The following is a 23,477-nucleotide window of genomic DNA, read 5'->3' as shown; positions in this document are numbered from 1 at the left end:
TCAAGGAGTAGAAAAAAAAGCAAAAAAAAAAAAAAGGCCTTTTCAGAGCAGGACCCCAGGTCCTTGGGTTTGTCAATCAAGAGCTTAAGTTGGTATGTGGCCCTATTTATCGCCAGGCTCCATGTATCTCCAGGCTCTATGTGCCTCCTTTTCTTAGGAGTCCAGTCCTTTTCCAGTATTTTGTGCTGTTCAACTCAAAAAGCCTGTTGTTTTTTTTTCCATCAGCCCCACCCCCTCTCTGCCCCGGCAAAAACTCCTAGTACCTTTAGTGCTTATTCCAGGTTTATCTTTGCTGGAGGCCTATTTTCAGTAGTCAGAGTTTGTTAATTAATTCTGTAATTGGAGCTTTGTTGAGCTAAACCCTTGCTGCTAGTTAAATCTGTTTCCTTTCCCTTAGGGGAACCAGCCTACTGTGCCCATGGGGGAGGGGTGCCAGCCTCCATGGCTTGAGGGGACTTATAGTTCTGTGTGGGGTCTCAGCCATTCTACCTGGTTCAGACTGGTGTATGCTGTGTGTCTAGTCTCTGATGTAGCCCCAGTAGTTGTTCTATACTCTTCCTGGCTATTTACTAGCTGCTCTGGAGGATAAACTAAATTCCACACCTCACTAAGCTGCCATCTCGCACCCTTAAGTCTTATAGTCTCTGTGTTTTCTTTCAACTATTTGCACATGTTGAGAATCAGTTTTAAAAAATTATTTGCATCTGATATGTCCAAAGTCTGATCTTCTTCATTGAGGGTTTCTGGATTTTATCTTCTTCGTTTGCATGGGCCATCTTTTCCTGTTTCTTTGTTTGTCTTGTTACCTTTTGTTGCACACTGTATAGTTTAATATTTTAAAGCGTTAATTTTGGGATTTATTCCCTAAATTCTCTGTTCCCTTGTGTTTGTATCCAGCTAGTGACATGACAGAGATTTCTTTGAGTACCAGGAACTGAAAACAAACATACACAAAAAATACCTTTCAGAGACTTTGGAAAATAACTCTGCCTTTGCTGATGTTCTCCTTCAGATTTTAGCTCTCCTATCAAGAAGTCCACCTGCTGTAAATGGGAAGTGCAGGGTGCTCTCCAACTTCCTTAACCTGACTCTTGTCCTGGGATTGTGCTGTTTCATGGCCTTAGAAATTCTCCATTAACAGGAATTTGAATGTCCCCTCTATTCCCTATGAAAGGACTTCCTCCCCTTTCAAGATGCTCTGTTGTATGGCTTAAAGCAGGTAATCCTTTGCCCCAGGCCGCTTCGACTTAATTGTTACCTCCACAGTTCAGCTGTTAGCAAACTGCTTCTACCTGCAGGGCATGTTCTGGGTGGGCAAGTCAGAGAAAAATTTCCTGGTTCAGTCTTTCAAGCTGATAATTGGCAGGAACATACAGGCACCCCAGTATGTGCATAGGGGTCACTCTGTTCCCTTCAGAACAGGATCAAGGACACACGATTGGAGTGCAGGCAGGTTCTACACTGGGCCAGGAAGTGGATGGGGGAGGGGCCAGCAAGAGCACTAAGAGCTTTTCTTACCATTTGCAAAGCTCTGTTTTCTTATTTTGGCACATGCCCAGTTTTCTCAAATTTTTTGGGTGATGCCAGATTTTACTAATTATTTGAAGATTATGTGGGAAACAGCTCCCTGGCGCATCTTCCACTGCCATCTTGGTCATGCCTTCCATGATGCACTTTTAGTACATCTAAATTTAGTACATCTAATTAGTGGCTGGATAAAAGTTTATCTGGTGACTTCTGCCAAAATTTACTTAACCCTTTTCCTACCTGTAGATATTTCAGTTGCTTCCAGTATTACATTTTCAACTAAACTGTAATGAACAGCTTCATGAATACTATGTTTTCTTTCTTTTGGATTGTTTCTTTAGAATACATCCCCAGAAGTGGAGTTTCTGGTTCAAAGGGTATGAACATTTTTGTGATTCCCTACCTATTTTCCAATTGCCCATTTTAAAGTGTTTTAGCAGTCTTTTGATAATGACTGTCTGTTACAGAAATGACAGCCATTTCTACAGGCTTATGAGGCATAGTGGACTGTTACCCCAACTGAGCAGCTTGCAAATTAGCAAGGCGAGTGGGCAGGAAGGCATGATCCACAGATGGTAGGGCCACCCCAGAGCTCTGTACGCCACCTGCATTATCTTGTTATGCCTTCATAATGGCCCCCGTGAGCAGGGGTGGTTAGGTACCTCATTTCCAATATATTAAGACTGTGCTTGGGCATTCGTGTAACTTCCCTAAGCCCCAGCTTAAGCCGCAGTCTGTCTGGCTCTGAAGTCATCCTCCGGCTCAGCCCATTGGTCTGGTCCCTGAGGGCCTTTCTTGGCCTGAGTTTGCTCCCTGATGTCTTGAAACAAAGAAACTGGTGAAATTTCATCTTTGCATTTGAGCTTGATCATTGTCACCCCTTTAGAAATCTTATCTGATCCAGAGCCAATCTTTCTGATATTCTGTGGAAGTATCTGAAAGCATCATATTTTTTTTTCCTTTGTAGTAATATTTTTAAATTTGTTTCTTTTAGCAAAGAGAAGAAAAGCACTTGATGAAGCTCTAGGTCCCAAGTCTTAAATCTTTTCAAGGCAAAGGCATGTGGTTGGAAGAACACAGGCTTTGGAATTCAGTTATTAATGAGTGACCTTGGGCTGCTTGCCAAACATCTCTGGGCTTTAGCTTTCCTGTCTATAAAATGGGAACCACGCAGGGTTGTTAAAAGACTGATTGGAAATGGTGTTCATACTTCCCCTGCACAGTACCTATATGCAGTGGGAAAGCAGAGGAAGTGCTTATTATTTTAGAGGTGCTGGGATGAATTTTATGACACTCATGCTCTCATTTTAGCTTTCTTTTCGGATTCAAAGAAAGAGCATTCACAAAGTTGTATGACTGGTTACCCTGCCTATCAGGCCCTCCTAGAACCCATGGGAGCCCAGCTTTTACCAAAGAGTCCTTTTAGGACCTGCCCTTTTTATGTTCCTGTCTGTGGGCTTCTCATATACTCTTCCTTCTCTTAGGAATTGGTGTAGGAATCAGGAAAACTATTGGAGGGGGCGGGTAATTTAATTATATTATATTTTAAATATTACATTATTTTATTATTTTTGTTATTTTATTTGTATTCCTGGAATTATCTTTTATTTGTTGCTTGCATAGAGCAAAAGCAAACATTTTACCACTAAGGCTTATATTAGCAACCAAATTCTAAACTCGTCTGTATTAGAAGGTTTTGGATTTTCAGGGTGATGGACTGTAGAAAGCCACATTGCTGTTTTCTTAAACCAGGCTCTGGTCCTGCTTGATTTCTTTGCCTTCTGACTCCAGAGAAGAATGGGTTTTTGATTGAGAAATGAAGTTTCCAGCTTCCCCTTGATATGTTTGCCAAAAAACACATCCCAAGCATTTCAGCATCTCTTATAAGGGGATATGTTAGCACCTCCAATAAGTGATTTATAGCCAAGCTAAATAAGGACTGACATAATGGGATCCTAGAAGTTCAGATTTTATAAATTCAAAATATACTAAGTGTCTATGCCAAGAAACAAGAAATGGATCCCAGATTACATTTTTTTAAGGGTAGAATTAATATTGTCAGTTATAATCAGATGGCAGTTTGGTACATAGTCTTTATGCGTGGTCTTTCTTTTTTGTAAATAAAAAAATTACAAGTTAAGTTTTAAACATCTAACAGCTGGTTCTGTTTCCAGAAAACATGATTAGCTTAATTCATTAATGGTGGCTTCAAGTTTTTCCTCATTAGCACCAGAAGATGAACCCACCTTTTGTCTGTTTGTATAAAACTGGAATATTGGCATGCGCTTGGCTTCGCACTGTGCAGCAGCATCCCCGCAGTCATCCTCATCTACTTCAGGGAACATCACGTCGTTACACTTTTTGGAGAGGAAATGGAAGAAAGGCCTGATCATTTTACAGGCCCCACATCAAGTTGCTGAGAAATCAACTACCACAAGTTTATCTCTAGCTTCTTTCAAGACTGCAAAAAAATCTTCCAGGCTGCCAATCTGCTGCAGCATTTTGGCTTGTGAGTGTGTGATGGTCGACTATAGCATATGCCAATGAGGACCCAAAGAGCGGGACTCAGGCTGATCCCAGATTACATTTTACATTATTGAAGGAACCACTGAAAAAATTTAAATAGCAGTGGAAGGACCACAGATATCAGATATTTCTCAAATTAGGAGAAGTACATAACTTCTCAGTTTTCTCTAGTTAGTACCTTCAAATTGAATTAAAAGTAAAGCACATCTATAGTGGATTCTTTCTTACCAGATATCCCAACCTAAAATGATTTGCATTTGGGTAACTCTTTTTTCAGTAATCATTAAAGTTTAATTTACCCTGAAAACATATGATGTTCTTATAAAAAGCCATCTTCTTACTATTTATTGCACAGAGGTCATTTTGAAAACAAATCCAAGACAAATGAGTTTAGAAAATGCAACAAGTTCATCTACATTCATATAGCAAGTGTTACAGAGCAGCTTCTACTTGAACAATGAAATGGACAAATTTAGAAAACTCTACATTTATAATGTCTGTTTTAACATTGTGTTGATGGCAGCCATTTCAGGAAGAGGTATCCATGCCCCATACATATGGGAAAGCAAAAAGCAGAAAAACGTCGTAAAAACTTAGCAATTCTTTGATTTCTAGTGATTATAGATCAGTTTCAATTATGAGCCATATATTCTTGCACTATTCTGAGTTTACATTTTAAACACAAAAAAACAGAACGTGTTGCTATCTTAGGCAAATATACTGAAATGATCTTCTTTTAACATACTTTCTCTTTTCCCTAAGATCATCTAAAAAGTGCAAGACATTTTTATATACCACATGCTGGAGTTACTCTAATCAAATGGAGGGCGATTCCTTTGGAAAATCCACCAACACCTTTTCTTCCATGTCTTTGTGATTACATCCAGTACACCCATGTCAAAAATATATTGATCTTGAAGATGAGCTCTCATGACTTGATATGGGTATTTTGCTGCTAGGACAAATATCTTGGATAGCACTGCAACAGATGTATATTCTACTGTGCTCATCTGGGCTTCTGGTAATTTATTGATATGCTGGTTGTACTTCAATTTCAGCAATTTGTAAACCATAAACTGAAGGGCACTATGTGAGGTCTAAGTAGCCCAGGAATAAATTCCTTAAATAATTCACATACACCTTCATACTTACATGTTTTCAAAAGTGTATCAAACATTCCTTTGTGCCATTGCTGTGGAGCGTTAATGTCACCAGCATACTGTAGCATGAGGTGAGATTTTGCTACCCATAATGGGCTTGTAATGCAGAGGATACAACTCCAGCTTCAGCAGCTGAGACGAGGTACTCTGTTACCTCTAATCATTCAGCTCTTCCTTCTTGTCTTATGTGATTTGATGGCATTGTAAAAGAAAAAGTAGAATCACCAGGATAACCTGCATCCTTCATGTTTGGGGTTACTCCTTGGTAAAGTCCCCAGTCCATTAAGTTTCCAAATAGTAGTCAGACAATGCAAGATTCCTTTATATTTCAGTCTTAGTTCCAATCCATCCCTCACAGCTAAGTGGATCTTCGAGAGGTCAAGCAGATGCAGGGCAAGTTTGTACAAGACCCCACCACTTACTCCCAGCCCCAGGTTCTAGAACTGGGCATGGCGGAAAATTGTGCTTCATACTGACGACCCAGATAACGTCTGGCTCTCCCATCATAGGCTCAGGGCCTGCCGACACCACAGTGCCCAGGGCAGCAGAGGTGGAATGAGACAGTGTCTGCCACCAAGGCGACAGTAGCTGTCTGGCAGTGGCAAACCACGGAGCACGAGCCCATCTCCATGACCCGCGCACTGACTCCAAAGCCAGAGAACGGGAGCAAAACCTGGAGCGCCTGACTCAGGGGCTGAAGGGCCTACAGCCCCGTTTTGATTTTTTAATGGGACGACACCTCTTTTTCTTCTGATTGCTGCAGGTGTCTTTATGAAGATTGTACTTTTAAACACTCATAAGAACAGTCAGCTCAGAGGAAATGCCATCATCATCATCATCATCATCACAGGAAAGCCGATTTTTCTCCAGTGCTTTATGGTTTATAAAGGGGAACAAGTTACCTCAGAGTCATCCTGGGAGGTAGGATTGCCCTTCCAGGTCTCTACACGAGGAAACAGAGTAACTGGGTCAAGGCAGGGTTTGAGTTTAGGTGTGCCAGGTAGTATCCTTGTTGCCTGGTTCATCAGGAGGCAGAACAAGCCCAGATCTTTGCAGGTGATGATTTGCCCCCCTTCTTGTTTTGGGAAGAACTTTTCTTATGACCCAGCTTTCCTCACAGTTGGCTAGGACTGTAGACTTCAAAACTGTAAAGAAGACCCGAAAGTCTGCTGGGATTCATCTTTTTGGGGCTCACCAGTAACAACAGCAGTTTGTACCCATGTGCTCCCCAGTACCTGCTTATGGAGCACTGTGCTGACCACTTCCCCTCCAGCATTATCTCAGAACTCCCAGCAGCTCTTTCCCAGAGGAGGAAAGCAGAGCTCACAGAGGTGGAGTGACTTGCCCAGCATAATGGAGCTTGTCTGTCTGACCCCAGAGCTGTTTCCCTTGGTGAATGTCCTCTGCTTCCTGTGCCCTGGTTGATGGGTGAGCCAGCCCCAGCCCAGGACTCAAGGAGAGGGTGCTATCAGGGCAAGCCTGCCCCCAAGGTAAAAGCTGCTTTCTGTATAGACTTTGCTGGCTTTCTGGGGCTTTGGGCTCTGCCTATTTTCTGCTCTCTGGCAACCCCTCATGGCCACTCTGGACTCTCACCACAGCCCCCTCCCATGGGACAGGAATGCCTGTACTGGAAGAACTACCTCTGCTCTCCGAGAGCTGGCTGGGAAAGCCTGAAGGGGTAGGTTAGGAAGCTAACATCACCAAGAGCCTACCAGGTGCCAGAGTTCTGCACCTGTGGTGGCATGTGTCCGGTTAGAGGCCGAGGTAGCACAGATTCCCAGGCATGAAGGTAGGCACCCAATCAGGGGCAGAATTGGGATTTTAACTGGGTCTTGCCAGCTCTGAAGCCCATAGGTTTCTCACCTGTCTATCTGCACCTCCCCTGTCTCCTACCCTAGTCAATAGGTAGAACAGTGAAACACTTGCTGGTGATTTGGATCTCCAAATTCCATGACAGCTGATTTGGAAGAAACCAGGACTCTAGCCCCAACTAAAGCGTGGCTTTCGTCAAATCATCTTACCTCCTCAGGTCTTAGGTACCTCATCTATGAGATGGGCTGAGGCCTGCTCAGCAAGAGTGGTACAAAGGGCACAAGACACATAGGAGAGAGATCTGGCAAAAATGCTCAGTAGAAGTAAAGTAACCCAAACCTGACTCCACGATAGCAAAAATTAACCCCGACTATTCCCCTTTGACTTCTGTGTCTTGCTACAAAAGCTCCAGAACCATGATACTGGAAGAGGTGGGCTTGGTTTTGTTTTGTTTATTTTTCTAAGATGAAAAGTCACACTGTGATTTCCCCCTTCTCTACTCTTTGCACTGTTTGTCCAGGCCATCCGGGTGTTCTTCATGCTCAGGTCCCTGTCGCTGCAGCTGCAAGGCGAGCCCGAAACTCAGTTGCCGCTGACACGGGAGGAGGACCTAATCAAAACTGACGATGTCCTGGATCTGAGTGAGTTGTCCATCCACAGTTGTGGCAGGGGGCTGTAGATGTCTCCCAGAGACACGGCACCACGGGGGGTCAGTGCGTGACCTGCACTTTGTGTGTGACTAGGAGCTAACCAAATGTGCTTGTCCCATGGAACATTTTTTAAAAAAGGCCCAGTTTCTGGGTTCCTCGTGGTCCATCTCTAGGTACTGCTTGCTGGAGACCAAGTAGAGCTGGGATTTGGTTTGCTGAAGGTCTATGGAGGGTAGTAGGGGCCCAGGGTCCATATAACCATCAGTTTTATGGATTTGGGGTATTAGGGATTTTCTTTATCATCATTGCATTGATGAAGGTTTCTTCTGCTAAAAAAAAAACAAAAAAAAAAAACGAAAGCTTGTAAAACAAACCACCAGTGTCTAGGTAAGAGTGAGGGCTTTGGAGGTAGAAGCCCATATGCTACATTTACCCACTCAGTAATGCCATCTTTTTTATTTTTTCATGGGCAGGCACGGGGAATTGAACCTGGGTCTCTGGCATGGCAGGCAAGAACTCTGCCTGCTGAGCCACCGTGGCCTGCCTAGTAATGCCATCTTTTTATAATGACATCATATTGTTTCCTTTATATGCCATCTGTAGATGACAACATGGATGTAAACCCTGGTCTGTGGTCCCCATAACTCTTCTTGTATAGTTTTCTATTTCTGCCCTTTGCTGTGGGGCCTATACGCACTTATGGGCAAGTTGGTTTTCTGTTTCTTAAAGGCCCCATGGTATATTAGAACTTTTTGGTTATAAGACTTAAGAAACTCAACTTAGGCCACTGTAAGGAAAAAGAAAGGGGAATTGGCTGATGCCGCTGTAAGGTCCAGAAGTAATCTACCTTCAGGTATGGCTGGATCTGGGTACTCAAGCCGAGTCATCAGGAAGCTGTCACTTAAGTCTTTCAACTTTGCTTTCTTCTGTCCTTCCACAGGGCTATTACCAGGTCACATTCCTCAGCAGCTCCAAGCTAAGGAGCCCTGATAGAAAGAGCTTCTCTTTCCCTTTAACTTATCTAAAAGTCCCGAGTAGGGCCTTCATTGGCTTGGCTTGGTCATATAACCATCCCCAAACCCATCAGTGGTCAGAGGAGTGTGATGATGGACTAGGCTGAGGTCACATGCCCAACCTTGGAGCTGGGAGGTAGCACCATTCACCCAAGAGTGGGGAAAGAGGAGTTTCTTTAAGGAGTCAGCAGATGACCATTCTCTGTAATGTATGTTGAGGAGACAGGCATCATCATTTTTAAATCAGCTTTATTAAGGTGTAATTTATATATATAAAACTCACCAAGTTTTAGTGTACAACTCAATGAGTTTGACAGAACTATTGAGCTGTATAACCGATAGTCATGCTGTAGAACTTTGAGAGTTGGCCTTTGGGCCAGACATCCCCACCCTTGCTCTTTAGTACTGTGAACAAATGACTTAAACATCCCCACTCCCTTTTCTCATCTGCAAAATGGGGATGATCCATACATTACAGGGTAGACTGAATGAATGAAATGTAGTAGGGAATATTATGCAACTGAGTATAGTGCCTAGTGTACAACTGTGCTCAGCAAACTGCGGTCCAGGCCACCTACTGATTAGTGAGGTGGCAATGCTTACACAGCATGCAGGGCCTGGCCTGGCACATGAGAGAGTCTCAGTGAGTAGGTATGAAGGCTGCACCTGGCTGTCCAGCTTCTTGCTCTTGCCTTCTTCCTGTCGGTACTTTTTCTTCCTCCCTTTCCTGCTTGAAAGAACAAAGAAGCTCTGTCCCTTCTGTGCACTCTCCCCTCTCCTTTTGCCCTTTACCTTTGAGAGATGGCCACAGGGATTCCTGTAAGGGTTCAGATTGATCGACCTGACTGGAGAGACCCATAAACCAGCCTTCCTCTGATTTCACTCAAGGAAAGAAAGAAAAACGACTTGCTTTAAAGGGTGCCACTACATCAGGACAGCAGGAATGTCTACATCCATGCAATATCATTACATTTGATGCTGGGAATTCACATTCCTGCTCACCTTCCCCTTGGAATGGCCTGCTGAAATAAAGGTTAAAAGTATTTCACTTATCAATTTTAATTGATTAGATTTCTAGTTGCGATCACTTAACTGAGCTTTTTGGGTAGTTGGTCATTAAGGAAGTAGTGGCTGTCTGTCTTTACCCAGCCTGATTGCAAATTATGTGTTTTGCTAAAGAGGGCAAAGTCCAGAAAAATACACAGAATTGTGGATTTTAAAAGTACATGGCACTATTGCCTGCCATGCCAGAGGACCCGGGTTCGATTCCTGGTACCTGCCCATGTAAAAAAATAGTACATGGCACTAGAATAAGATGCTCATGTGTTGTTGTTGGTTGACTCTTTTTTTTTGGTGATGGCTTTTAAATCCTGGGGGTTCTCACCTACCACTGGGAAAAAATCAGCATATTTTGTATTTCATAAAATTCCTTCTGTGTTTAAGAAATTTAAGAAATATCATAAGTGAAGACATTCATATTTGCTGAATAATGTGAAGCTAGACATGCTTCTTCTAGAGCATGATATTTTATCTCCCTGATGGAGCTTAGAGGAAACTAACTCGGAGTACAGGCTTAGGGCTGGTAAATTGCTATCTAATTTGACACGTTCTGACAGACCTAAAGGAATGCCACCCCTACACAGCAGGAAAGAGGTGACAAAAAGTGTATTTACTTAACTTTCTATACTTTGATTAAAAAAAAACAACAGCCTGATGAGTACTCCCCAGAACTGCCTCACCCATGATGAAAGCTGCAGTGTTTGCTGACCAGCAGCAGGTCTCTAGACTGCATGTGGCAGGTGAACTCTGGCAGGGGCCTCCTGACAAGGAGCTTCAAAGATGCCGTCACCCCTTGCCTCAGCAAAGGAGCAAACTTCATTCGAGCTGAAGAGGAGGGTGGCATGAAGTTGTACAGGCCATGTGTTCTGAGGCAGGGAGAAAGGAAAGAAGGAATGATGGAAGAAGTGAGTTAGGAAAGGAAGGAGGGAGGGAAGGAAGGAGAAAAAGAAAGGGAAAGGGAGGGATTGGATAAAATAGATTAGATTTTTAGAGAAAATAGCATATTAAATCTCCATCTACCTGGCCCTCATTACCATTTGCTAAGTCTCATTTCTTCTGCCCCACCATCTCTCTCTATTTAAAATGTCCTGTCCCTGCACCCATTCAGAATATTTCAAAGCAAATGGAAGGCCCCATATTGTTTCATCTATAAATACTTGTCTCTCACAGAAAAGGACTTTGGGTTGCCACCATTAACAAATCATGAGGATCTCTATCCCTGGCTGATGGGAGCCAGAATGAGGCTGCCCCTTAGATGGGACTTGTGCTCTCCCATGTGCTGTCAATCTGGCCCCATCAACCTAGCCCCTGGTGTAGTTGGAAGTAATTGGCTTTGTGACCTTGAGAAAGATTTTATATGGATCATATATTGGATAATATAATTGAAGTCAGTATTACATTTCTTGGGTATGATGATGGCATTGTGGTTCTGTAGCAAACTGTTCTGAGGAGATAGAGGCTGAAGTGTTTAGGGATAAAGTGTCAGGATGCCTGCAACTTTGGAATCTTTCAGGAAATAAATGTGTGTGTGTAGGAGAGAGAAATCAAATGCAGCTAAATATTAACAGTTGGTGAATTTAAGTGAAGGCTGGGTGTGTGTTTATTGTACCATTCTTTAAATCTTTCTGCAAGTTGGACATTTTTCAAAATAAACTTTTGTGAAAAGGGCAAGAGAGAGATCAAGTCCTTGCAAACTGAACATTTAATGAATGGGAAGGTTCATGTTTAGGAATCAGATCTCTGAATTCAGAAAGCCTGAATTTAAATTTAATTTAAATTAAAGTTGTGTGACTTTGAGCTAATTAAATAACCTCTCTGAGCCTTCTTCGTCTATAAAGTGGGGCTAATAGTGCCTGCTTCAGGATTATTCTTTAGATTAAAAGAGAGAATCCATCAAAGGTTCTCAGCCTCATATACAGTGTGTGGAGGCTTTCAGAATAAACAGTAACTATCATTCATCATCTTTACTTGAGTGATGGGGGTATTATAATATTTCTTTTCTTGTGGAAAGGTTCTCAGGAGTTCTGACAAAGCAAAGCCTCATGACTGTTTTTAATCATAGGACACACTGGAAAGTAGAAGAAGGCATACCAGCTGGCTAATGAAATGATAAATTCCTTAGAAAGATGACTTTCAGGAAAGTGGGTGCTGGCTGATTGGAGAAGAACTGAAACCTACTGGGAAGGCTTGGTTCAGACCCAGATGGCTCCTTAGGGGCAATTTAGTTCAAGTGTTGAGAAATGGAGCACCGGAGGAATGGTTTGTTTAGTTCTACCACTGAAGTAGCCTAATGCCGTTAACGTGAAATGTGAGAAGCAAGTGCGTATGTGGTATTTGAAGAGTAAGAGCGTGTGGCAGGCGTGGTTTTGTGGCTCTTTGGCCTATACCCACCCCCACCCCTGGGCTTATTAGTCTTTAAAGAGAGCAGAGTTCATGTTGGTCTGTATGTGAAGAGGGACGGTGAGGATCTTGGTGGGCATCCCCGTCTGCCCTTTTATCCTCCTTGCCAACTTGAAATCACTCCTGGTCGCCACCCCCCATCCCCACCCCGCTCCCAGTCTCCCACAATCAGGGCGTCACCAGCCATCCTGCCTATGCAACTCCACCTTCCCCAGTTCCAACTCTCCACACCTCTTCCTAGCCAGGCAGCTCCATGCGGTGTCCCAGCCCTCGGCCTTGCCTGTACCAGTCCTCTCCCACTGCTGCCCATGTCCAAAAGGCCCATCTATGCCATCCTCACTTCCCTCCTAATAACACTCTCAGAGCTCCTGGGTGTGGCCCCCCAGAGCTAGCCTTGGGCCTCCTCTCCTGGCCTTCCATCTTGTGGCATCCAAGCCCATCTGACTCGTGGGGCTGGAGTCTCCTGGCCCAGCCTACAGTTCTCACCCTTGGGCCTTGGCCCAGGCTCTCCTCCCAAGCCCTCACTCCCAACCTTCTTCCTCTGCCTGTGTCCTCCTGTGCATCTCTGCACTTACCCTTCTGCTGTATATCCCTGATGCCTGACACGTCGTGGGCTCTGGAAAAGGCCTTTTCCAGAGTGGAAAGTTGGAGTGAACTGATTACAGCCTCAGCAACACCTTCATTTTTGTTAACAGGGAAGCAGCATTTCTAAGTGTTGTCCTGAGTAATGGTACTGTTGTTGAATCCCAAAGGACTTATACTAAAAGTTTGAAACTTATCTTGGTGTTTTCTAAAAGTATAGATTTTTTTTAAATTTCAGTAGTTGAGCTACTCCAAATCATTTTACCTCTCTAAAGGCTAAAATGCCCCTTTTCTGTTTGTTTTGTTTTGCTTTGCTCCTTTTTGTAACTGGGACCCTAACCTAGACCAACCAGGAAAAAACCATGTTTGAATTATACCACCAGTTCTCTAAGGGAATGGAAAACGGAGAATTAACAGCATCTCCCCTCTCTCTATGAATTAGACTCCTCTGTGTGCTTGGTGAATAATATTGCTGGCCCTTTTTCAGAAATGAAGTTGAAATATGAGAAATGAATTTTGTATCTTATAAACTGACTGGAAATGTGATTATAATACAGCTGTCAGTTTTGCTCAAGTGGAAAATTTTTAAGTAAATCCAATTGCAGTGTTATTTGGTTCTTTTAAAGCAGGGTGATGTAGCTGTTTCCTGCGTATTGATTATTTGATTGGTACCTGTCTGCTGGACCTATTTTTTTTCTTCAGCAAAGCTCATTGACATGGTTTAATGTATATTCCTGTAATCTTTCCCTGTTTTATAAACTTACAATCATAATTGAGCTACATTAGAGAGACATGTTCTGCTGAAATCACAAGGTCACCTAATGGCGGTGCCCTCTTTTGTTGGTTTCAATACTGAAGTAGTCCTAAGACAGTTCTTTTGAAAAAGACAAAAATTACTTCTTTTGCTCTACAGAGCAGAATTTGCTGGTTCCCTGCATTGAGGAGGTGAGGCGTTTAAGTAGTAGAGACTGGATTTTGTGCTTTTCACTTCTCGCACATTAAAATTATTGTTTCTGCTAAAGGCAGTCTACAATTTAAATATTTTTTCCAAATCCCAAACCTTCCCATTCATTCAAAATAGGTCCACAGTTTTTGTTTCTCAGATCTGAGAGGATCCAGTGGCTTGGGTTTGCTCAAGGAGCAACATCTCCCAAGGCTCGTTCCTGCCCTGGAAAGATGGGAGCATTCTGTAAGTGGCTATGTCTCAGGCCACCAGGAACACAAGCCAGGGTCCCACCAGCTGTCGAGTTCCAGCCCAAGCACTCTGTAGTTCTGTGACCTCAGCATGTTTTTTGGCCTTCCTAATCTCACATCTCCCCATCTCTAAAGTAGAGGTGATGATGAGATGAGCCTGCTTCCCAGGGCCACTGGGAGGGAGGGTAAGTGCACAGTGCCTGGTGCGACCTTATAGAGCCCAGTCTCCACCGGTTGACAAAAAGGCATCTCAAAGACCACACACTAAAAAAAACCTGAGCTTTGGGTTTTTCATCCTAAGCTTGCTTCTCCCTCAGCCTCTCCCAGCTCAATAAAGGGTGATTCCATCCTTCTGTTAGCTTGGGCTAAAAACTCAGTCTCCTTGCCTTGTCCCTTTCTCCCATAAATATAGCCAAGCTGATTGTGAAAACCTTGTGTCTGATGCTCCTTTTATCTACCTTGTCAACAAAGGAGTAGAACATGTGGAATAAAAATAAATAATAGGGGGAACAAATGCTAAAATAAATTTAGTTTGAAATGCTAGTGATCAGTGAAAGCAAGGGGTGAGGGGTATGGTAGGTATAATCTTTTTTTCTCTCTCTCTTCGTTTTATTTCTTTTTCTATTGTCTTTTTCTTTTTCTGAATTAATGCAAATGTTCTAAGAAATGATGAATATGCAACTAAGTGATGATATTGTGGATTACTGATTATGTATGTTTTATTTTGTTTCTTATTTTTTAATTAATAAATTAAAAATTTTTAATTAATAAATTAATAAATTAAAATATATATATATATGTATATATAGCCAAGCTATTAGCAAACCCTGCCCACCCAAGCCTCAAAATAAATCCAGAACCTCGCTCCTTCTCACCACCCTCAGCACCTCCATCCTGGTCTGGACCCTGACTCCAGAAATAGCAATTATTGGGGTGCCAGCTAACCCCCAGTGTCCTTTCTCCTTCAACAGCCAGTGACATTCTTTTAAAACATACATCACAACCTTTTAGTGGCTCTGGCTTCCTATCTCAGGATAAACTCCAGAGGCCTGCCTGTCCGCTGGAGGGCCCTACATGGCATGCCCCACCTCTATACCATTCTCTCTTCACAATGCTGCCACAGTCATAAGGAGCCAAGGAGAGGTTCATCCTGGACAGTTGACTGCAGAGCCGCTCCCCAGTTCCCCCATGGCTTCCTGGGGCTGCTAAAGCCAGCCTCCTTGATGACATCCGGCTGACTTGAGTAGGGGTGGGGGTGGGATGCAGTGAGAGCTGTCACAAGAAACTGGAATGCATGGGGGCAGTGCGGTTGAGGGTTAGTGAGTTTCAAGATGGTCCTAACTGCAGCCCACTCAGCAAGGCTGTCTGGGCCCCTGCCCACACAGGCTCTTCTGCTGAAGCAGCCAGCTTACCTCCATCCCACCGCACCCCCACCTCCACCTCTCTGCCAGAGTCAGAGGCAATGAGATGACACGGAATCCCAGGCCTCAGGAGGGGGTGGATTGGCTTCAGACCCTGATTACTGATCAACCACAGAACACCCAAAACAAACCTCTGGGGATATTGACCCAGCAGCAGACAAGGCGACCTTTACTGTAGGTCAAAATCAAGAGAACACCACCCTCCTGCACATCCCTGTCCCCTGCCCAGGATGAGGTTGTGCCACGCTGTCACCCACTCCTGCCACCTCTCCAGTTTGCTCACTCTGCTGGCGCCCAGCAGACCTCACTGGGAAGAATGGGAATGAGAACGCCACGCTGCCTCTCCCTTCCACCCCTCTCAGGAGGGAGAAATGCGCCAATCAGAATACTTGGAAGCCCTGGGAGGTGCCATCACCTAAAACCCTAAAAAAAAAACGGGTCTGGATTAACGTGGAATGACAAGAAGAATTTCTTTATTAAAAAGCAAAAGCAAATATCTAGATTTAAAACTCAAGGACTCCCAGACTGAGGAGGGCAGACTGTCTTCCCAGTGTCTGAGGTAGGCAGTCTGGACTTATTTTTCAAATAAATGTCAAATGTTGTTTGCTCTGCTCATCCTATAAGAAATCTATAGACTACTGAGCTTGAAAAACATCCAAAAGCTTAAATTGTTATTTCCACTTCGACCTGCCTGAAAATAGAAGTGAAAAGTGGTTTGCTGTGTTGCCTCTGTGGATGTTCAGGCCCCATCCCCAAAGTTTCCATGAGTTCTCTGGGGTCAGGTCCTGACATTTGCATTTTTTAAGTTCTCCCTAGAGGATTCCATTGTTCAGCCAGTGTTGAGACTGAGTGAGGGTTCAACAGAGTGAGGGTTGTTCTGGGATTCAACACTCAGGGTTAGACAGAGTGAGGGTTGTTCTGGAATTCAGCACTCGCCTCTTCTTTGCTACTCTCCAGGAATTCCAGTTTCCTCCAGCAGCACTTCATGCCCATCCCCCAATCAACAAGATGTCAGGGAGGCTGGCTTGGCATCACAAGGCAGCAGTCACATCTCTCTCTCTGGGTTCTGAAGTCAGCTTCCGGGTGAAAACCATGTTCCATCAAAATTGTCACCCTGTGGTAGAGAGTGTCAGCTCTGAAATACTCTCAGTCAGTTGAGCTCCAGTCCATGACTGAAATGGGCCATGGTCCTTGAGCACCAGAGGTAGACAGAGCTGTCCACTTGTATTCAGGGCTTCACTGTATGAAGCAGGTATCTCTAGCCAGGAGAATCACACTGCGGGGCTGTGAATGTTGCTAGGAAGAGTCAAGAGGGGCCAGATCCGAGGAAGGAAGCCCAGGTTCCACCTGCCCTCAATCCTACTGGGGTACCTGCTCAATCAGTATGGGGGCCAGTGGGGGTTAGTGGGTGCCGCTGACTACTGTAAGCAGTTACATTTTTCTCTTCCCTCCTCCCTTGTGCATGCAGTTGAGTCTGTGTAGCCATCTGTACATACGGTGTGCCTCTACCTTTGTTGAAGACAAACCACTTAGCCTCCCTAAGCCATGGGTACCTTGTTGGGGGTGGATTGGTCCCCACTGGGTACCCCAAACCCCCAAAAGTGCTGACTACTCCATGCCTTGTGTATGATCAACAAGGACTGGACTGGAACCACACTGGCAGAACCAATAGCACTAAACCCCCACCCTGCCCTCAACTCTCCTGGTTGTCCTGAATCCCTGTCAGAGTGGGGAAAATGCCTCAGGCACAGAAGCTGCAGGGCTGAGTCAGAGAGCCAGGCCTAGGAGGCTTAGAAGTAAGCCTAGGTCAGCCCAGAGCTCTGGGTCCTCGCAACCTGTTTTAAGTCATTTACTTGTAATTAAGAGGTAAAAGTTCTCAGCACTTCCTCCCCTCCACCCCTCCATGGCTGGTTGGGGCCAACTTTTTTATAGTAGGCTCAAGGGGAAATAAATCTTTCTTTCCTCTCCCTGCCCAATCTTCATGCAGAAAAGCCCCATGCAACTTTCTGATTTTTCAATTTGGCACATCCAGATTATCTTTTGCATTCATCTGTTTTCATTACCCATACCCAGGCCTTTAGGCTTTATAATATGCTTTGCATTTTTTTAAATGCAATTGGGGTTTTCCAGAGCACTGCAAAGCCAGGAAATATGCATGTCATTCAGATGACTCTAGTTAACCTTTAGCCTTTAACTGGCTGCTCATAAAACTCATCTCTCTCGCAGAGATGGTGAGATGGTTTATAGTCTCCAGAGGAGCAAAACTGATGAAGACCTACGTCTTTCTTTGTTCCCTGCTGAGCCCCCTCCCCTTTGCTCATATGAGCCCAGTTCTAGACTTTCATAGAGGAAGCTGGAGGTAGAAATGGAAGTCCCAAGTAGTGTCTGGTGAAGGCTCTAGGCTAGGTTTTTGCAAGCCTTGTTGTCACTCCCTGAGGTGTCTCTCACGGGCTCTGACTTCTGCTGTTTCCCTTCCTGTTACAGCATCCTCTGCTGTAAGTTAGTAATGATAATAGAACACCATCTATTGATCCATTTCCTCAGGCCAGGCACTGTTCTAAGCATTTTTTTTGTTAACTCATTTAACCCTCACAACCTATCTAAGCTGGTCCTTTTATTATCCCCATTTTAGAGACAAGAAAGCTGAATAAATAACCTGCCCAAGGTCATACTCCACCAGAAAGAAGGGAGCCAGGAGACAAATGCAAGATTCTGCCTGTAGACTTGTATACTTGACTCTAGTCTAGTTACCAATCGTCCATTCTCTTGTCCACTAATGCATATGTTCACGTGTCCATCCATCCATCCATCCAGTTCATCCATCCTCTAGTCCATCATTCTTTCGTCCATCTATCCATCGTTTACTGAGCGGTAGGCACTGTGCTAGATTACAGGAATACAAAGAAGGATAAGATAGAGTCCTCCTCACAGGTATCTGGTGGCTTCCGGGCAGCAGTTAGATACATTAACAGATGGCTATGCATGCTTTGATGAAAACAGCAGGATATGGTGGGGAGAATGGAGAGTGGTTGGGCCATTGCTGGAGTGGAGGTCACCTAGGACTGGAGATGCTTCTGAGAGCCTGGGCTATTGAGCAGTCTTGTTCTGAGTTGGTGTTCAGCATGCAGACAATGTAGGAAAAGATATTCTAGGCAGAGAGCAGTCCTAAGTGAAGGCACAAAGGTGTGTTTGATGACCCTGGTCATTACCCCATGCTCAAAACATTGAGTGGTGTATGAATCCTATTGCTTGTATAACAAATCACCACAAACTTAGTGACTTAAACCAACACACATTTGTCATCTTACAATTCTGCAGGTCGGAAGTCTGTTACAGACCTCTCTAAAATCAAGGTGTCGGCAGGGCAGTTTTCCTTTGTGGAGGCTCTAGGGGAACATCCATTTCCTTGCTTTTCCGTCTTGTAGAGGGCACCATTATTCTTTGGCTCATAGTCCCTTCCTTTATCTTCAAAACCAGCATGGTGAGTTGAGGCCTTCTCATATCACATCAGTCTGATCTCCTGTTCTCCCTCCCTCTTCCACTTTTAAGATTCTTGTAACTACATCGCACCCATCCAGATAACCCATAATCGCCCTATCCCAAGACCCTTAACTTAATCACATCTGCAAAGTCCCTTTTGCTATGTAAATTGATATAGTTACAGGTTCCATGGATTAGGGCGTGGACAGTTTGGGAGGGGGCATTATTCCACCTACACAAGGTGGGAAGTAGAAACTGGTGACAAATGGAGCTAGAGCAGTAGGTGGAGGCTCTGTGTGATATTCAGCAGTTGAGGAGTCTCTGAGCACCAGTGGAAAGAAACAGGCAAAAGGCAGCTCGCACTTGGATGTTCCTCAGCACTGTGACCCAGGCCCACCTCCTGCCACATCCTTGCTAGATCCTTCTGACCTTCAGCCCTTGGTGCAGGGCTGAAGCATGTCCAGTGGGTTCTTGGACTCAGAAACAGCAACATATCACAGCTTTTCTTTTTGGACCCAGGGCCACAGTTTGTTGATACCACATTACAACTCTTTTCTTGGTCCCACTCCCCACCACCATCCCTAGGGTGTCCCTGGCCTCTGCTCACTGGCATTTCCCAGTTCTTGACGTTCCCCAGTTACCTCCCCCAGTTCTGGGCACCCAGCCACTTCCTGTCTTTCTTGCCAGTCTACTCCTTTCTTCCCCCGTGACCCTGCTAGGGAGGCCCTTCCTAGGTTTGATGCTCTCCCAGGCAGCTCAGGCTCACTTCCCAAAGTCCTCCTTTCCATTCTGCCATAAAAGACTCAGGCATCACCATCATGGCCATCTGATCCCCGAATTCTAAACCACCACTCCCCCAAGCTCGCACAGCGCTCACTCCTTCCGATCTTCAAGCCAGGAGCAGCCATTATTGTTTCCTCTTACACATCATTAATCCAAGATAATAGAACATTTCTGTTACATTTCAGTTCCCCAGAAACTATAGGAAAATGGGAATTCTCCAGCCAATTTTTTTCTAGGAGGAATTTTAATAATGCCAAAGTTCTGATTTTGAAGGAGACCCTTCTCTAGGAAAGGATTAAAGAATTTCAGTTTGTTGCAGAATGTCAGTCCTTGATTAAAGTGGTTGGATTTAAAAATAAAATAAACGTGTATTGTTTTGTTTTTTTTTTCAAAAAATGAGAATATTGTTGACCATGATGAAGAAACATTTCTGACTCAGGCCTTGAGTATATATATGAGTTCTGCAAATGCATCCCTCAATTTTCACACCTCTTATTAAAAAATAAACCCATAGTAACTTTGAATACAGTGCATGTGCATGCACCTGTCATGGGAAATGCTAGTAACTTTTTAAAAAAAAAATCTAGATCCACTCTGTACAGTCACTTGGCTCTCTAGGGCCAGCAAATACATGACTCGGGGGATTGCCACTTCCCGGGAGAGTCTTTGCCTCCCCAGAAGACCCAGGGTCATGCTTCCACTTCTCTTCTTGCTATGAAAAGTGTTTCTCTTGAAAACAGGTGACAGCAGCCCCTGCCTCTGCTTCCTATGTGATAATAGGGGACTCCAAAGGCAGGGATATACTGGAGTTAAAAATCGGGGATTACATTGACATTGGAGTTGGTGAATTGGAAATGAGTGATGTGTGGAGAGGACCAAAGGAATTCTTCATTTGTCTGGCAGTTATTTACTGAGGCCCTGCTGTGGGCCCAGGATACAGGTTGTTGGGTCTCATCACTGAGGAGGACATTTTCCTCTCTTGAGCCTTTGCCTTTTCCGGAAGAGAAAGGTTCACTTATAGCTGGGACCAGGGTAGTAGGCCCCCTCTTGCTTTGGATATAATGTGTTAAAACTACCTGATGAATCTATATCCCAGTTTTGTTGTTTGGTTGTATGTGGGTTTAGGTTATATTTAGGATGGGAAATGGTTGAAAGTGAAAAGCTGACGGCATATCAATGGCTTCTCTGTTCGCTTGGGGAGACAATGGGAGCTTCCTCAGGATCTGGGTTGCAACTTGCCTCCAGCAGGTCTTTAGATTTACCCTTCTGGCCCCAGCCACCACCAACAGCAGCTGCCCTCTGCAGGGCCTTGTGAAAGGCCTGAGAAGTCCAGGAGCCACAAAACCAGTCAGCCAGGCAGGGGCAATAGGAGCTGCCATCATTGTGGACACAACCAAGAAGATTCATGTATAGATACTACATAGCTGGGGGGGGGACCAGAATCTGACGTTCTCTCCTGATCCATGGTCAGCCCTCACCTTCCAGCCTCCTCCGCTGCCTAATCCAGCTCCTCCTAGTCAGCTGGGAGGGGAAGGGAGGCCATCTGAAGACCCCTGTCCTGGATTCACCATATGGCGGAAGGGACAGCTCCAAATACTCTTCATATTATTCCACCACTGTTGGAAACCAATGATGTGTTTTTTCATTTTGTCAGGGAAGTAGGGCAGGGGGGACCAAGGCCCTTGCCTCTGGAGGGCAGCTGCCTCCAACTTCACACTTCCCCTCCTCTCATCCACAGCCAGTTTTCTCTTCTCCCCAGCAGAGTTGAGGCTGTTCAGGCTGACCCTCTGCTCCAGCCACACTGCCAGCTCTGTGGCCTGGCCACTCCTCCCGCCCCCTTTCAGCTCCTTAGCCATGTAGGACAGACTCCCTCTGCCTCCAGACCTTAACATATACCCACCTCTGCTTAGCACACTGTCTCCTACCGCTTTGCTTAGCCCACTACCTGACATCCTTCAGAGCTCTGCTTCCAGGCTCCTTCCCAGCAGAAGCTTTTCTCACCACCAGCTTGCTCTCTTCACAGCATTTGGCACTGCTTGTTATTGTTGGTTTTGTGTGGTTGATTCTTTATTTACCAAACTGCCTGGGGGCAGGAACCCAGATTATCCTGTTCATAGTTGAATCCCAGGGCCTACCACATAGTAGATGCTCCATGGAGATTTGCCAGGTATGAATGGATGGAAATGAGAGAGTGGGTTAGGAACCGAGCCCATAAATGAAGATCCTGGCCTTGTTTTCACAAAATAGGCCATTATCCCAGGGCCTTCCAGCATTCATTCAGACTTCAGGGATCTAACAAACATCTAACATTCTTTCTTCCTTTGGGTTGGTCTGTGGTCTCACTAGGAAGTTGGAATGAGATCAAGACTTGATTCGAGCTCCCCCCATTCATTTTCTGAACTCCCCCTAGCTATGAGTCATGTCCATTGTGGAGGGAGGCAGTATTGAAACTCTAAAAGATCAACCAATACATCAAAATATCTAGTAAGTCGTACTGCCTTCTACCAGGGCCTCCATCCATTCCTTTGAAAAGTCTGCCCTTGTTTAACTCTTCTTGAAGGTGGTGCTTAGGAAGAAGTAGCTAGGCGGGGGTGGTGATTACCTCTAGGAAAATTAATACTGTACTCTGAATTCTCTGGGCATAAAGAGCCCACAGCCAGCAGCACATTGGCTGGAATAACTCCCAGCCATGTGGGCCCCCTGGTTTGGGGAAGTTTCTCCTTGGCCCTGCATATAAATCAGCAGCCCTTTTGAGGAGAGTGAGCTGTTGCCTTTGTGGAGGTGGAGGAAGGGAGCCAGCTGCCTATTTCATTGTTGGAAGGATTTAAAGACACTTCCCTGACACCTGTTCTCAGCCCATATCAAGTACTGGGCTCAATGGTGGACAGTGCTGTGAAGTCCATATCCCTGTTTCTAGGTGAGATCCTGGGAAGGGGCTTTCTGTCTGGCAGTCAGAGTGTCACATCACAGACCCATTTTCACTCTGCAAGCCTTGATTTGATGGTCATAAGGTACGTCTGCGACTTATTTAAAAAAAAAAAAAAAAAAAAGCCATGATGATAAATGAGGGAGCACCAAAGAGTGAAAATGAGCAGGAAAGGGAAGAACCCGGTGAGAGAAGACTTCAACTGATTTCAAGACAGGAAGCAAATACCAGATTGGGCTGAGATGGTATAATACCTGTTTGTCATGCCAAAGAACCAAGGGTATTATTATTTACTGAATATTTTTCTTTGAATTTATTCACATTTCTCCCCCTTAGGGCAAGGTGGCGTAGTGTAGGTACGCCATGAAACTATAGGATCACTAGGCTAACTCTGTATTTTCCCCACACCATATGAAGAGAGACATTAAGTAAATAAAATAAGATTTACATTTACTCACACCTGAGCCATCTAAAACCATGGTCTACATACCACCTTCAGGAACCCTGCCTGCTCACAAAGCCCCTGATTGATTCTGGAGGGTCAGGTTACTTTGGCTTCCACAAAGAAGCTCTCCTTTCCCCTCACTGTTAGGACTATGATTTTCATCATACAGCAGTGGGAGGCTGAGGCAGTTTAAAATATATTTAGTATTTCATATTGTGATTTTTAATTTATGAAATGAACCTAAACTACTTCTTGTATTTTTTTAAGGCCCTAAGGAGATATTAAATGTGGACAGATTTTGTATGGTAGAGTATCGGTTTAGAAGGTTAAGTTAAACTCTGTGTTTGAATGATAGTAGGATTCAGCTCCCGATTCTTTCAGCCACCAGCAAGGAAGATCTATTCCTGTCCCATCAACACTTATTCTAGGAGGGCAGGTAATCATAAAAAAAAAAAAAGATCATAGTCTCCAGGTGTAGACATTAAAGATTTCTTGCCCT

The 23,477-nt window shown here is 44.4% G+C and overlaps 1 protein-coding gene and 1 pseudogene across 6 annotated transcripts in view; one reads left to right on the top strand and one right to left on the bottom strand.

The window, feature by feature from the left end:
* Window positions 1-23,477, top strand: part of CLEC16A (C-type lectin domain containing 16A) — a 285,111-nt gene that overhangs the window by 172,088 nt on the left and 89,546 nt on the right. For all 6 annotated transcript variants that reach the window (XM_077141803.1, XM_077141801.1, XM_077141802.1 and 3 more), the window contains one exon: window positions 7,546-7,666. In XM_077141803.1, coding sequence (XP_076997918.1) covers window positions 7,546-7,666 — 121 coding nt within the window. The remainder of the gene's footprint in view (window positions 1-7,545; window positions 7,667-23,477) is intronic.
* Window positions 4,701-5,716, bottom strand: LOC143667512 (solute carrier family 25 member 32 pseudogene; annotated as a pseudogene).

Source organism: Tamandua tetradactyla, chromosome 23, assembly GCF_023851605.1.
Source record: "Tamandua tetradactyla isolate mTamTet1 chromosome 23, mTamTet1.pri, whole genome shotgun sequence".
Lineage (NCBI taxonomy): Eukaryota > Metazoa > Chordata > Mammalia > Pilosa > Myrmecophagidae > Tamandua > Tamandua tetradactyla.
The sequence above is the reverse complement of the archived record's forward strand: the minus strand, read 5'-3'. Positions and strand labels throughout refer to the sequence as shown.